This window comes from Podarcis raffonei, chromosome 7, assembly GCF_027172205.1.
Source record: "Podarcis raffonei isolate rPodRaf1 chromosome 7, rPodRaf1.pri, whole genome shotgun sequence".
In the NCBI taxonomy this organism is placed as follows: Eukaryota; Metazoa; Chordata; class Lepidosauria; order Squamata; family Lacertidae; genus Podarcis; species Podarcis raffonei.
This window is the reverse complement of record NC_070608.1, coordinates 88,759,010-88,772,522: the sequence shown is the minus strand read 5'-3', so window position 1 is coordinate 88,772,522 and position 13,513 is coordinate 88,759,010. Positions and strand designations below refer to the sequence as shown.

At 42.1% G+C, this 13,513-nt stretch overlaps 1 protein-coding gene across 5 annotated transcripts in view; it reads left to right on the top strand.

The window, feature by feature from the left end:
- Window positions 1-13,513, top strand: part of FAM193A (family with sequence similarity 193 member A) — a 44,147-nt gene that overhangs the window by 29,589 nt on the left and 1,045 nt on the right. For 4 of the 5 annotated variants that reach the window (XM_053394894.1, XM_053394891.1, XM_053394892.1 and 1 more), the window contains 4 exons: window positions 3,567-3,753; window positions 6,875-7,105; window positions 8,009-8,798; window positions 9,884-9,965. In XM_053394894.1, the coding sequence (XP_053250869.1) occupies window positions 3,567-3,753; window positions 6,875-7,105; window positions 8,009-8,798; window positions 9,884-9,965 (1,290 nt within the window). The remainder of the gene's footprint in view (window positions 1-3,566; window positions 3,754-6,874; window positions 7,106-8,008; window positions 8,799-9,883; window positions 9,966-13,513) is intronic. The other variant, XM_053394895.1, reaches the window with a different exon arrangement.

The window sequence follows — 13,513 nt, the reverse complement described above, 5'->3', positions numbered from 1 at the left end:
ATGGAATTGCTGATCTATATATTGATTCATTCCTTACGTTCTTTATATTTTTATCCCACAATTTTTCTTAGAAAAGCATCACGGTAGCTAAAAATACATAACCCTAATCAAATAAACCCATTCCAACATTGCTAAAACTCATGTAAAATTAATAAGACCAGCCAAAATATGTAGCAGTGTTGCACCCAAAAAGTGGTTGAAATCCATATTAATTATTTTTCTATCCATTTGAATTCCCTTTTTCTTTATCTTGAGGCATATCCCTAATATCTGGGTACAAATATCTGAGTCCCTAATGGACTCTGCATTCTTCACACCATATCAGATGTTAAGTACAAAAGACTTGCCTTCCAGCTGTTAGCAAGCTTACTCAGGAAATGTGTGTAAACACATCTGCAGGCTACTTCAGGGAATAAGCTCTTGTGAACATGAATGCTTAGAGGAATCTGCTCAAATAGGGGAATACTGTTCTCAATGCATCCCTGGTCATATTCCAGACTGATGTCAGTCTGGTGGAGAATGGTCCTGCTAACATACAAAAAGAATTCCAAGGATCCAGTGGCATGGGTAACATTTAGAATATTTAGTCTGGGGAAGTGATGTGCCCTTGTAAGGTACTCAGGGAGAAATAGAAACGAGTCCACAAATAAACTTCTTTAGAAAAATTGAAACTACTTAAACAGCAATTATGAGGCTTTCGCAGAAAGTGGGGTGGGTGGGAGAAGGAGGGATAGTGAGGTCAATTGGTACCACTGCTGTGCAGTTCAGCTTTGACTTGGACAAAATGGGAATAGTTGCAGTAGCGTTCCTGATACTGGACAATTCGGATAGATAAGGGTTCGCTGAGCTGACAGACCTGGTTTCAGAGGTGGTGTGGAGGACTCCCAGACGGCTGGTTCTGAGAGACTTCAACATCCATGCTGAGGTGACTAGCTGTGGGGTGGCGTCATGGCTGCCATGACGACAGTGGGACTGGCCCAACATGTCACTGGCACATGGCAGGCCGCACTCTGGAACTTGTATTCTCAATGGGGCAGGGAGAGGGTGATATGAAAGTGGGCGATATTGACATCAGTCCCTTGCCATGGTGAGATCACTTTTTGTTGAGATTTAGCTTTCAGCACCTTTTCTCTGCAGAGGCAGGAGGACCTATTAGGATGCTCTGTCCTTGAGGGATGATCCATTGAGTTTCCATACCGTTCAGGGGTTTTTCCAGCTGATATGATTGGTGCCGCGGTTGACCCCTGGAACATACAAATGGCTCAGGCCATTGATACGATTACCCCTGAGCACCCTCTCCCACTTGATTCTTTGGTATATTCCAGAGCATAGAACAAGGAAACAAGCTGGGAAGCAGCTTGAACATGTGTGGAGGAAAGATCTGATTGAATGCAGTCTAACGCTGGTGAGGGCTAATCACTGAGCTAACCTAGTGGCAGAGAAGGCGGCAAAGAAGGCAGACTTTGTTGCCTCCATTGCATCCTCATTGTGCCATCTGGCGGAGCTTTTCTGGGTAGTGCAGGGCCACTTACAGTCTGACCCAAAGGAGGTGGCAGAACTGAGGACAGCTTGCTGTAACTTGTTTACAAAGTATTTGGAGGATAAAACCCCTTGCATCCACTATGACCTTGACTATGCTGTTATACCAAATGAATCTCAAAGGGTGTCCAGGGCACTGTCAGGTCTTGTTGTGCTGGATGAGTTTCAGTTAGTAAGACTGAAGGATGTGGACAAGGGGTTCATGCTCTGGACCATTGCCCCTCCTGCCTGTTAAAAACTAGCAGGTAGGGGACAGCTGGGTAGGCCAGGGGGGTGATTAATGCCTCCCTGCAAGAGGAGGTAGTCCCTGCCTGCAGTGGTGAAACCATTCCTCAAGAAACCCTCTCTGGATTCGGAAAATTAAGTGACTACTGACCGGTTGGTCTTTGTTTTGTATTTTTCTGTTGTGATCCGCCCTGTGATCTTTGAATGAAGGGCACTGTACAAATAGGGTTTGAGGAGAAGGAGATTATTTGCTTATCCTTTCACTAGCACGTTGATGGAATGTGAGAGAAAGGACCATGATTTCAGGATACAAGACACACAGTTCAGGGAAGGGATTTGGGACTGGTGGAAAGCAGTAGTACAACTTGGGAACAAAGAGAGAGCAGTGTGTCTGTCTGGGGTCAAGCATTTATAGACATGTTGTAACAAAAGGTTTTGTGAAATCGGGTGCCGACTTGGGTCCCAGATTATGGGTGCCCAGTGGCACCCGCAGCATAACATGACATCATGACGTCATGTTATGATGCCGAAGCCACAGCTGTGCTTCCAGGGCCTCGCAGGGCCTTGAAGGTCACACTGGAGGCCTTGTGAGATCTCTGACACAACCTCCGGTTTATACTGGAAGTCGTGTTCAGAGACCTGGCAGGGCCTTAGATGTTGCTTCCGAGACCTCGCGGGGCCTCACGGCTTCCGGCGGTTTCTTTTCTTTTTTTATTATTTTTATTTATAATTTTCATTATTACTTGGGCAAAATCACATTCAAATATACATTTCCACTGTTAATATCTTTCTTTTAATTAAAACATTCAATGACTTCTCTTCTTCCCCTTCCCTGGTTCCTTTTATTCTTCCCACCATTCCTGCATTATCTTACATATCCATTTAGTTCCCTTCCTCCCTTTTTTGTTGTTGTTTAGTCGTTTAGTCGTGTCCGACTCTTCGTGACCCCATGGACCAGAGCATGCCAGGCACCTCTGTCCTCCACTACCTCCCGCAGTTTGGTCAGACTCATGCTGGTAACCTCGAAAACACTATCCAACCATCTCGTCCTCTGTCGCCCCCTTCTCCTTGTGCCCTCCATCTTTCCCAGCATCAGTGTCTTCTCCAGGGAGTCTTCTCTTCTCATGAGGTGGCCAAAGTATTGGAGCCTCAGCTTCATGATCTGTCCTTCCAGTGAGCACTCAGGGCTGATTTCCTTAAGAATGGATGCGTTTGATCTTGTTGCAGTCCATGGGACTCTCAAGAGTCTCCTCCAGCACCAAAATTCAAAAGCATCAAACCTCCCTTTATTCTTCCCTTATTATATATTATACTGTTGAATTTACCTTAATCCTGCTAGCATTTTCACTCATTTACAGTTATTTTCCAAATGCTCCACACAAAAATTCAACTACTCTTTGTATGCTAGATCTTCTTGCTCTCTTATTTTACTTGTTAGACCTGCTAACTCTGCATATTCTATCATTATTAATTGCCAATTCTCTTTATCAGGGACTTTATTAGTCGCTTCTATGGCTTCGTGGGGTCTTGTACATCACTTCAGAGGTCACTACAGGCCTCCAACGCGACTTCTGGTAGAAACCAGAAGTTGCATTGGAGCCACGCGGTGGGGGTGCTCAGCACCCACAAAAGAATTGTGGGTGCCCTGGCACCCAGAGCCCCCTAGATTTGGCACCAGTGTATAGAATAGGATCCACCTCATCATATGCATGGAGTGTTATACTTGGTTGATTGTTTTCCTGTTGCTTTCTAGACTGATTTAAGAAACTGGGTTAAAATATCAGTTTTCTGCTTTATTGTAGTGATCCTGACTGTGAAGGCCATCATTGTGAGAACAGCCGTGTATATAACCATCAACAGTATGATGGTGAGGAGAGCCAAGATGAAGATAGCTGCTCAGAGCATAGCTCTAGTACCTCAACATCCACAAACCAAAAAGAAGGAAAATACTGTGACTGTTGCTACTGTGAATTCTTTGGTCATGGAGGAGTAAGTAATCCACCACAGATTTTATTTTTAGGTGCTGCCACTTGCATTTCACTCTACTGTTGTTTTGGCTTTGTAAAAAGTACTGAATTAACTGCTGTTGCCAGACTTAATTAACTACCATATTTTTCCGTGTATAAGATGACCCCTATTTTTTGAGCCCAAAATTCAGAAATAAATAATTGCAACATTCCGTGTATAAGACGACCCCCAAATTTAAACTTTAAAAATTTGGGGGGAAATATAGTCTTATACATGGGAAAATACAGTAATTCCCACTTCATGTTAGGCATTGTGGAGAGTCAACAGCAGGGGGAGAGACTCACTGCTTCTGGACAGAAGGTCTGAGGCTGAATTCCTGGTTTCTCCAGAGAGGACTAGGACAAGCTCCTGTCTCAAACCCTGAAGAGCCACTGCCAGTCAGTGTAGACAGTGCTGAGCTAGATGGGCCAGTGGTCTGACTGGGTATAAGACGTCTTCCTGTGTTCCAAAGTCAGATGGATAAATGGATGGGTTTTAACATGCCACTTGACGTGGCATGTTGGTCCTTTCCTATTCCTTAGCTTAGCTTAATGATTCTGTGATGGTGAAGAGAGGAAATGAGGCTCTGGGATGTGAGGGGGACTTAAAATCTACATCTCTGTAGATGTACATGCATATGCTTGCTGAAAAACATTTAATTATTTGGAATACTTCATACAGAATTCTACAATATTTGGTTGGCCTTGTTTTGTTCACTTTTAACTTGGAGTCGGGCACCTCCGACCAACAGCAAAGGAAGTCCACATGCACACACAGCCTTTCTTCAGAAAGGCAGGCAGGGAGCATTCTGGCTTCAACTGATATTTGGCAAAAGGGCACGGAGCCCCTCTGCAGAGCAGCAAGCAAAAAAGGCCACCGGTGTCTCTTTTTGCAGCGTTCCCACCCCCGAGTCGCTCTCATTCACTGGAGAGGAATGGATGGGTGAGCGGCTTACTGGTTTGGCTGTGGTCTCAATGCGTTTCAGGTCCCTTGGGCATGCAGTGGCCAAACCATCCCAAGCCAGAAAGTAGAAACCCAACCTTGGATCAGGGAAAGGGGCAGGGATCACTGCCCACCTTCAGTGGAATGAGCTCCTCCAACTGAAAAAGTTCTTACATATTCCTGCAATCATTTTGAAAGCTTCAGGACTTCTTGTGATCCGTGTTAAATTAACTTAAAGACACATTGAATCTCTTTGGGCCAGGCTAGGCATTTTTGTGCAGAGAGCAGTGTGCCTGTGCCCAATGGCTTCTGCAGCAGACTTACTTGTTGCATCAAGTCTACATCTCCAGGCATTAAAAGGATTTTAACAATGGCAGATGCCTTGTAATTGTGACCTGCCAGGGAGGGAGACTGAGGGAGCACTCATACCCTAGTACTACTCTTTTCCCAGTGCTAAGGAAACAGGTCTACTGCTCCACTCAAGTTAGACAGGGGATTCATTATGCTGTGATAGCACTGGTAGACCAGTGTGTTGCTGTTCAGGCAGCTGCAGTGAGGGAATGAAGGAGAAAAACAGGTACTTGTCTTTCTGTCTCCCAGTATACATTTACAGTCCCGTGTTGTGAAATATTTTGCTAATGAATCTGCTATAGGAAGTATACTACCACCAACTGACACTGTGTTTGGCATATAGGAAGCTGCCTTGCAGCCAATCAGACTTTGTCTATCTCGCTCAGTATTATTTATTCTGAATGACAGTGGTTTTCTAGGGTTCCTGCCCAGGTGTCCCTGTCACTTGCTCCCGGACAATACCAGAGATTGAACCTGGGCCCATCTGCATGTTCTCTGACTGACTTGGCTACTGCCGCTTCCCAAATATATGCAATTATATCTGTTTTATAGGTAGCTATTTTTATGTTTAAAGTCAAAATTGGAAATACAACAAAGACATAACTTTAAATTTAAAGTTTCGAAAATTACAGTAGTACCTTAGTTCTCGAACATTTTGGCTCCCAAACACCACAAACCCAGAAGTGGCTGTTCTGGTACTGCAGCAAATCAGAAGCCGTGCTTTCGTTTCTGATCATTTTAGAAGTCGAACGGACTTCTGGAACGGATTCCGTTCAACTTCCAAGGTTCAACTGTAGTTGTAAATACATGTTTGAATTATATGTTTAGTTCTAAAAACTAAAAGTATTTCTCTGTGTTGCCTTCCAACTCTTAACCTCAAAATTTCATGCAGTTTGAGCAATTAGCTGTTTCCCATACTCTAGTGAGCCAAACTTTGTAGGCATTCATGGATTTCTGCCATTTTTAGCTCTAACAAATTTTGCAGTTAGCAAATGCATTACTAGGGCAGCATAAATTTCTGTTACATACATTTTGATGTTCCAACAATTGAATCTTAGCATATGTAAATTTACATGGAGCTTAATGTCTGGCCTGAAGTATTTTCTTACAACACTTGTGATCATTATGCTAGAGTCCTCTTCAGGCATGAATGATCACCTTCAGAGGCAACATGAGTAGAGGAAGCCTGCAGGGCACACAATTTCTTCCAGCCCCTTGTATGAGTAAAATAAATTTATGTAGTTGAGAAGCCTCGTTTATCTGTGAATGCTCCTCACACAGTTGAGAGCCCTGAATGATCAGGCTTGTCAGGGTGGTGTTTTGCCAATTACCACTGTAGGTTCTTAAAGGATCTTTGGTAGGCAATATATGAGGGGAAAGATAAAAACCCTCTTACACCAAGAAATAATCCCAATTCCAAATTACCGATTTCCCCACCAGACCTTCACCCAGATCTAGCACCAAATTCAGCCATAGGAAGCCTCAGCAGCATTTGGTCCATCATCCTCATCCTACTCGACTGTGTCGCCCTGCCCCATTTGTACCTGCCTCAGCCAGGCAGGGCTGGATGTTTCTACAGCCGCCACCTGTGCTGATTAGAGCTCCTAACCTGGGCAGTCAAGCCACGCTGGGCCACCCTCAAGGGCCTGGAAGGAGTTGTGCAGCTCTGCCCATGTTGCCTCTTAAGCCTGATTATTTGTGTTTTGCAAAGTTCTTCTATGTGGACATCTTTTTAACTGCCTTTGTTTTTCAATGCTAAAATTCAAGTGATTTTTCAGTATTTACCATGAGTTTATAAATTTTCTGTTAGCCACCAGCAGCACCAACTAGTAGGAATTATGCTGAAATGAGAGAAAAACTTCGCTTACGTTTAACAAAGAAGAAAGAGGGACAACCCAGGCAACCAGAGCTGATACAAGATAGGGAAAGTGTTGTTGATCATCGAAAAGTAGAGGACTTGCTGCAGTTTATAAACAGCCCTGAGACTAAGCCAGTAAGCAGCTCACGGACAGCCAAAAGAGCAAGGCATAAGCAAAAAAAGGTAAGCCTAGACTTGTATTTGAGGTAGCCATTTATTGAAAGGCATGAAAATGAGCTACTCAAGGTGTTTCAGTGGTGATAATACTATTTTTAAGATGTTTCACAAAATTATTTTCAGAGATGACTTTTGGGTGTTAAGTTTTTAACTCTTGTTGCGTTGTTACTTTTTGTTTTTATTAGTAGATTGTTTAAACTGTTGTTGTTGCTGCTGTTAAAAGCCACTTTGGACTCTTTTTGGAGAGCAAACTGTGTTCAAATGCTTTAATATCTAAGTAAAGGTAAAGGTGCCCCTGACCATAAAGTCCAGTCGTGGACGACTATGGGGTTGCGCGCTCATCTTGCTCTATAGACCAAGGGAGCCGGTGTACAGCTTCCGGGTCATGTGGCCAGCATGACTAAGCCGCTTCTGGCGAACCAGAGCAGCGCACGGAAATGCCGTTTACCTTCCCACTGGAGTGGTACCTATTTATCTACTTGCACTTTGACGTGCTTTCGAACTGCTAGGTGGGCAGGAATATCTAAGTAGACTAATTGAAATTAATGAACATAACTAAGTTAGGTCCATTAATATCAACGGTTCTACTCTCAGTAAAATTTAGTTGAATCGCAGCCAGTGTGTGCTATATGAGCTATATCAAAACTATATTTCTGTATCTCCAGGAAGAATTAAATACAGCGCTGAGCAGATTTCCTGATGTAAAATGTTAGCTCCATGTGCTGCTTTGAGGGCTTTCCCACCTAACCTGAGACAATTGGGGGAGAGGGAGGGGGAGAAGGTCCTCTTGCACTAGTTGAAGTCCTTGCTTCTTCTGGTGTGATCAGTTAGTTGAATCCAGCCCTACATCAGCTTACGTTTTTGGAATCTTCATGCCATTGTAAGAAAGGTAAACTGTTGTCTTCCCAGTTAAAAGAAAAGGCCCACATTGAAACCAAAGCTAGAGAAAAGGAACATCATCAGCTACTAGAACAGCAACAGCAAGAAGATAGAGGGGCACAACAACTACAAGAGTTACAAGACATTAAGAAAAAGAAGAAAGAGAGAACCAGCATAAACTGCCAACAAGTACAGGTGCATACTCAGAATTGTCAAGTAATGATGAAGCCTTCCCCTGACATCCCAGAAAACATTCAGAATGAATTCCTTGATGAAATAGAAACATCATCTGAATCACTGTCTAAACATGCAGATCATGTTGAACAGGGGCAAGTTTATGAAAAGTGCTTTGACCCATCAAATCCAATAAATGGTAGAGACTCAAAATTGCTTTTCAATACAGAGATGACTGTGAAATCACATGAACCCCTTTCTTTGCTTCTTAACATAATGCATCACCACACAGAAGATAACAACAAAGAGCAGATAACACAAATAAATGATCTGTTTTCTCAACGATTGAAAAAGTCTTCCAAAGCAACTGATATACAGACTCCACCTAAAATAAAAAACAAAATAAATTCTAAAATAAAAGTGGCAGAACTTCAGTCACTTGCCATCTCCAAAAAAGAGGAGAAAAAAGTAAGCACAAATAAAGCAAAGCAAATTAATCCTGTGACAAAGTCACCTTTTGTGAGAGGCTCCTTATTTCCAAATGAACAGCTGCATAATAAGCTTCTACTACAAGAATCTCCACAGCCAAAAGGCAAGAGCAAGAAAAATAAGAAAAAGAAAAGTGACAAAGGGAACTCCTCAATTGGTAAGCCTCTATTTCATTAGCTAGTTGTGTATTTTAAATAGTTTAATGCTTCCAAAACATCTCCGGTCACATTGAGGACTATCTGAAATAATCCTGAAACTGAGAAGTCGCCTCCTGTGCTTAGTTGAGAAGTGTTGTAGCTCAGGGGTAGAGTACATGATTGGCATGGGAAAGATCCCTGCCTCAACCCCTGTCATCTCCAGGTGGGACTGAGAAAGGCCTCTCTCACACACCGCAAAGATCCTCAGCAAGTCAGTGCAGACAATACTAAGCTAGATGGACCTGATGGTCTGACAAGGCAGCGTCGTATGTGTACAACAGTCTCTTTTTTATGAAATTATATCTTGTGCAACACACAAGCACACCCCCAGTGCATAGGCACCAACTTTTAAAAAAGAACAACACAATCTGGCTTCCCTCCTCTCTCATTCATACTCCATTCAGCAACTAAGCTTGAAAAAAGCATTTGAGAATTTCTTTTCCTAGCCCTAAATGCTGGTGGATGGGGCTGTGATTTTCATGGAGATTGCAGCTGGGGCAAGGGAAAGGTAATTTCTCTCTCCAGGTGCGATCTTCATGCAGATTCCCACTCACCCCATTCTTGAAAACAGCCTTCCAGTGACATAAATAGAAAGCTGTTTTCAAGCTTATTTGTCACCCGGGGGTGGGGTGATTTTTGGTGGGGAAATTGTGGCACATGAGGAAAGAGGAGTCAGCTTTCCCCTCCAGTGCAGCAGTTGCACTTGAACATAGTTTTCTGTTGGCCCTAACAGAAGATTCCTGCTGTGGCGGAGAATACCTGCAAAATGGGAAGACTCCACACACCAGAGTTACCTAATAGGTTGGTGGCTCCCCACCTCTGCCTTAGGGTGCCTCTTGCTGGCCCTGTTTCAGTGGTCACTGGTCACGTTACAGAAGTCCCCAACTTAAACTTAAGAATGTGGCTAAGTTCTAAAGACCAAAGTTCTTAAATATCCTATACCAGATTAAAAGGCTTAATTACTTCAGGTTGCATGTTTCCATTTGTTTCCTTGGGAAAAGAGGTAATTGAAAATAATCTTGTTTTTACAATGTGTTTTTTGCAGATGATGTGTTTTTGCCCAAAGATGTTGACCTAGACAGTGTGGAAATGGATGAAACTGAGCGGGAAGTTGAACATTTTAAAAGGTAAGTAAGTGCTATATGGCTGTCTTGTTGCTATTATGGCCCAAATAAAAACTCCCAACTGGTTTTAGGCATAGCTAAATAGCATCTAGGGTTGCATTCTGTTGAGGTATGCTTGTGCCCAGGCAACACTCTCTACTGGTGGAACAGAGTGTTCAGGGCATTGATACTGAGATCAACTAAGAAGTGCGCTAGACAGGCAACAAATGGAAGTGGTAGATTGAGCTTCTGGGGGCCTGGATCACAAGTTGTGTTTACTTGCCTTAAAATAAGGACAAACATCCTTACAACAGAAGGTAGGTTAAGAACTTCAGCTAGATCTCTGGGCTGTTTGAAGTAGATCAGCTAAGCATTGTGATTCTCAAATGTCTAAAAAAGCAGCAACTAAGAAGCTCCCTTCACCTTGCAAAAGAAAAAAAAAGAGGTTTGCTGGGAAATAATGCCTTGGTGGGTGGGAACAGGAGTGGATTTTTTCCATAAAATAACTTGTGGCCTTTATTGTGGCACCTTTAACAAATTCTGGGCAGAACTTGCAGGCAGAAGTCTTCATGTTGATTCTTAGCAGCTCAGGCAAGTGAACACATACTGTTTTGTACCAGTTGGTGACTCTTGGGGTTGTAGTACAGTGGTACCTTGGTTCTCAAACTTAATCCATTCCGGAAGTCCATTCCAAAACCAAAGCGTTCCAAAACCAAGGCGCACTTTCCCATAGAAAGTAATGCAAAACAGATTGATCCATCCTAGACTTTTAAAAAAAACCCCTAAAACAGAAATTTAACATGAATTTTGCTATCTAACAAGACCATTGATCCATAAAATGAAAGAAATAATCAATGTTCTGTACTATAAAATAAATAAGACAGTAGTGTAGATGATAAATATTAAAATTAATTATTTTCCTTACCTGCACATGATAGTCATTGTTTGGATGGAGGGCTTTTATCCATTTCCGCAGTCACACAATCAATCAATCAATCATAAAACGAAAAACAAGCCACAGTCACAAAAATGAAAAAGCCACAAAAACGCAAAAAATAGCAAAAACAAAAGCACCAAATATCACCTCAGAACACTGCAATCAGAAACGGAAGGCTTTAATTACAATGGGGGGGGGACCCAGATGAGTGGCGCAAGGGCAGATGCGAGAAGAAAAAAGGCTTAATTACTATGCGGGGGACTGAAATTTGCTGTGCAACAGTAAAAACGGATGCTCAGGAGCACATTTGGCTTCCGGGGCAAAGTTCGAAAACCAGAACACCTACTTCCGGGTTTGCAGCATCGGGTTCTGAATTGTTCCGGAACTAAGCTGTTCAAAAACCAAGGTACCTCTGTATTTAAAACACAGTAGATCCTGCAAGCCTGAGATCTGCCCACCCGTGCCTTACAGTTTCAACTGAGGCGTTCTCATCATAAATCTTGTGAAGGCTCAACGTTTTTCTCTGCCCAAACTTGCAAGATGCTCTAAGACTATTTCATATTCTTGCAACAGGGGAAACACTAGCCTCCTCCTTTCAGAGGTTCTAGGTCATTGGGTGAATGTGGTGTACAAAACATCATTTTGGTAATACCCACCCAGAGACAGCAGGGGGCAGGATCCTTGCATTGTAGGGGGTTGGACTAGATGACCCTTGGGTGCCTTTCAACTCTGCAATTCTATGATTCCATGTCATACTCCATCCATCAGTGTAGCCGTTCCTCTTATTCATGCATCCATGAGGCACATCTCTTCACCATCCAGCCCCCACACATGGGTACATGAATACATGCATGCAACACACCCTTCTAATATATAAATAGATACTTGCTTCCCTTACAAAAACAGACATTAAATGCTTGACCAGTAAAGAGTTTGAAGTCAGTTTTATTATTCATTTATTTTATTTTATTTATGAATCACTTTCCATGAAACATCCTCGATCGATTTAACAATAAAAACATATATAGAAATCAAGTTGAAGGCCAAAATAGATGCAGACTGACATCAAAATCCCCACTTTTTTTTTAAAAAAAAGCACAGTGTCTCTTTTTTAACATCTGAGGTGCCACAAGCTGTTATAGTCGTCTCAGACCTTATTTCAATTTAGATTATTCTACTAATTCACTTAGAATTAGGCTAAAAATATTGTTCAACATATTGAAAGTTTTCCCTTCTGACTTTCAACAGATTAAGACTTCTCATTATAATACATATCCACCATTGCTGAGTGCTTTCTTTTTATTTTCATCTATTATTTTGTTAGTAGCATTTACTAGCATTTTTATTTTTTAAAGTGGGTCAGTATCTCTTAGGAGTCTTCCCAGATTTGCTGCCACTGATGAAACTGTGCACAAGTTTCCAGTGTAGCAGCCTTCTTTTCTAAGCAGCTAGAAGGACTCATAAAATAAAAATGCTCCCCTTCTTACTTTCTGTGAAAGGCTTATACATGTGTGCTTTTAACTACAAAGCACACTTTATTCACAAGCAGCCCATAACTTCAGTTCTCTGCACTGTTATACAACACCTCTGCAGAAACAGAGAATGGACAAACTAAAACTCACAAAGCAGAAACCTACCCTAGTAACTACTTTTATATATTACAGCAAATGAAAGGGTGGCCGCATATGCCCACTGCTGTATTGTTCAGTCTTTCCATTTCTGTAATACTAAATCTGGCTGAATCGAAAAATACAAATATGTTTATCCCACATGTGTAAGACCATGCACCTTCTTGATATATGTTTTTTTCACAACACATTTATGAGGTAGGTATACTGAAAGCATGATTTGTCCCAAGCAGAAAGCAGAGTAGGGATTTGAAGTTGTACCCAAATAGAATCATAGAATCATAGAAATAGTACTGCATCTAAACGTTGTAAGCTTAATCATTGGGACTGAGGCATTGAACTCTGCTCCATATATAAAAATGCATGCATAGTTGCACCAATGTTTAGGTTCCAAAGACTTTAAAATGAGCACTGGGCATCAGGCACTGTTAGCAGGGTTAATGAAGTCAGCTGTAGAACTGAGATCAAATTCCAATATGGGGGGTCATCATTTTCACGTTAGTGCCACCCTTGGGGCCTCTCAGCCCAGGCACTGGGAGCCTGTGGCTCTCCACATGTGGCTGGAGTTCAGCTCACACTTGCTTTGCTAGCAGGGGCTGATTGGAGCTGAAGTGCAGCAACATCTGGAGGGCCACAAGTTCCCCATCCCTGTTTTAGCACAATCAAATGAGATTAAACATTGGTTCATAGCCTCTAAGTCTCAGTCAGCAACACATTTTAATAGCAGCTGTTATTTGAAATGACCCAGAGCTGAGGGGCCAGAAGCATTGGCTCTGCTTACTGACTTGCCACATTCGCTCATTGCAAAATGCAGACAAAGGTATCTTTAAACCTTACCCCACTGTGAATATCAGTTTTGACTTTAAAAGAATTCTTTACTTACTTACTATATCTATCTATCATCCATCTATCTATCTATCTATCTATCTATCTATCTATCTATCTATCATCTATCTATCTATCATCTATCTATCTATCTATCTATCATCTATCTATCTATCATCTAT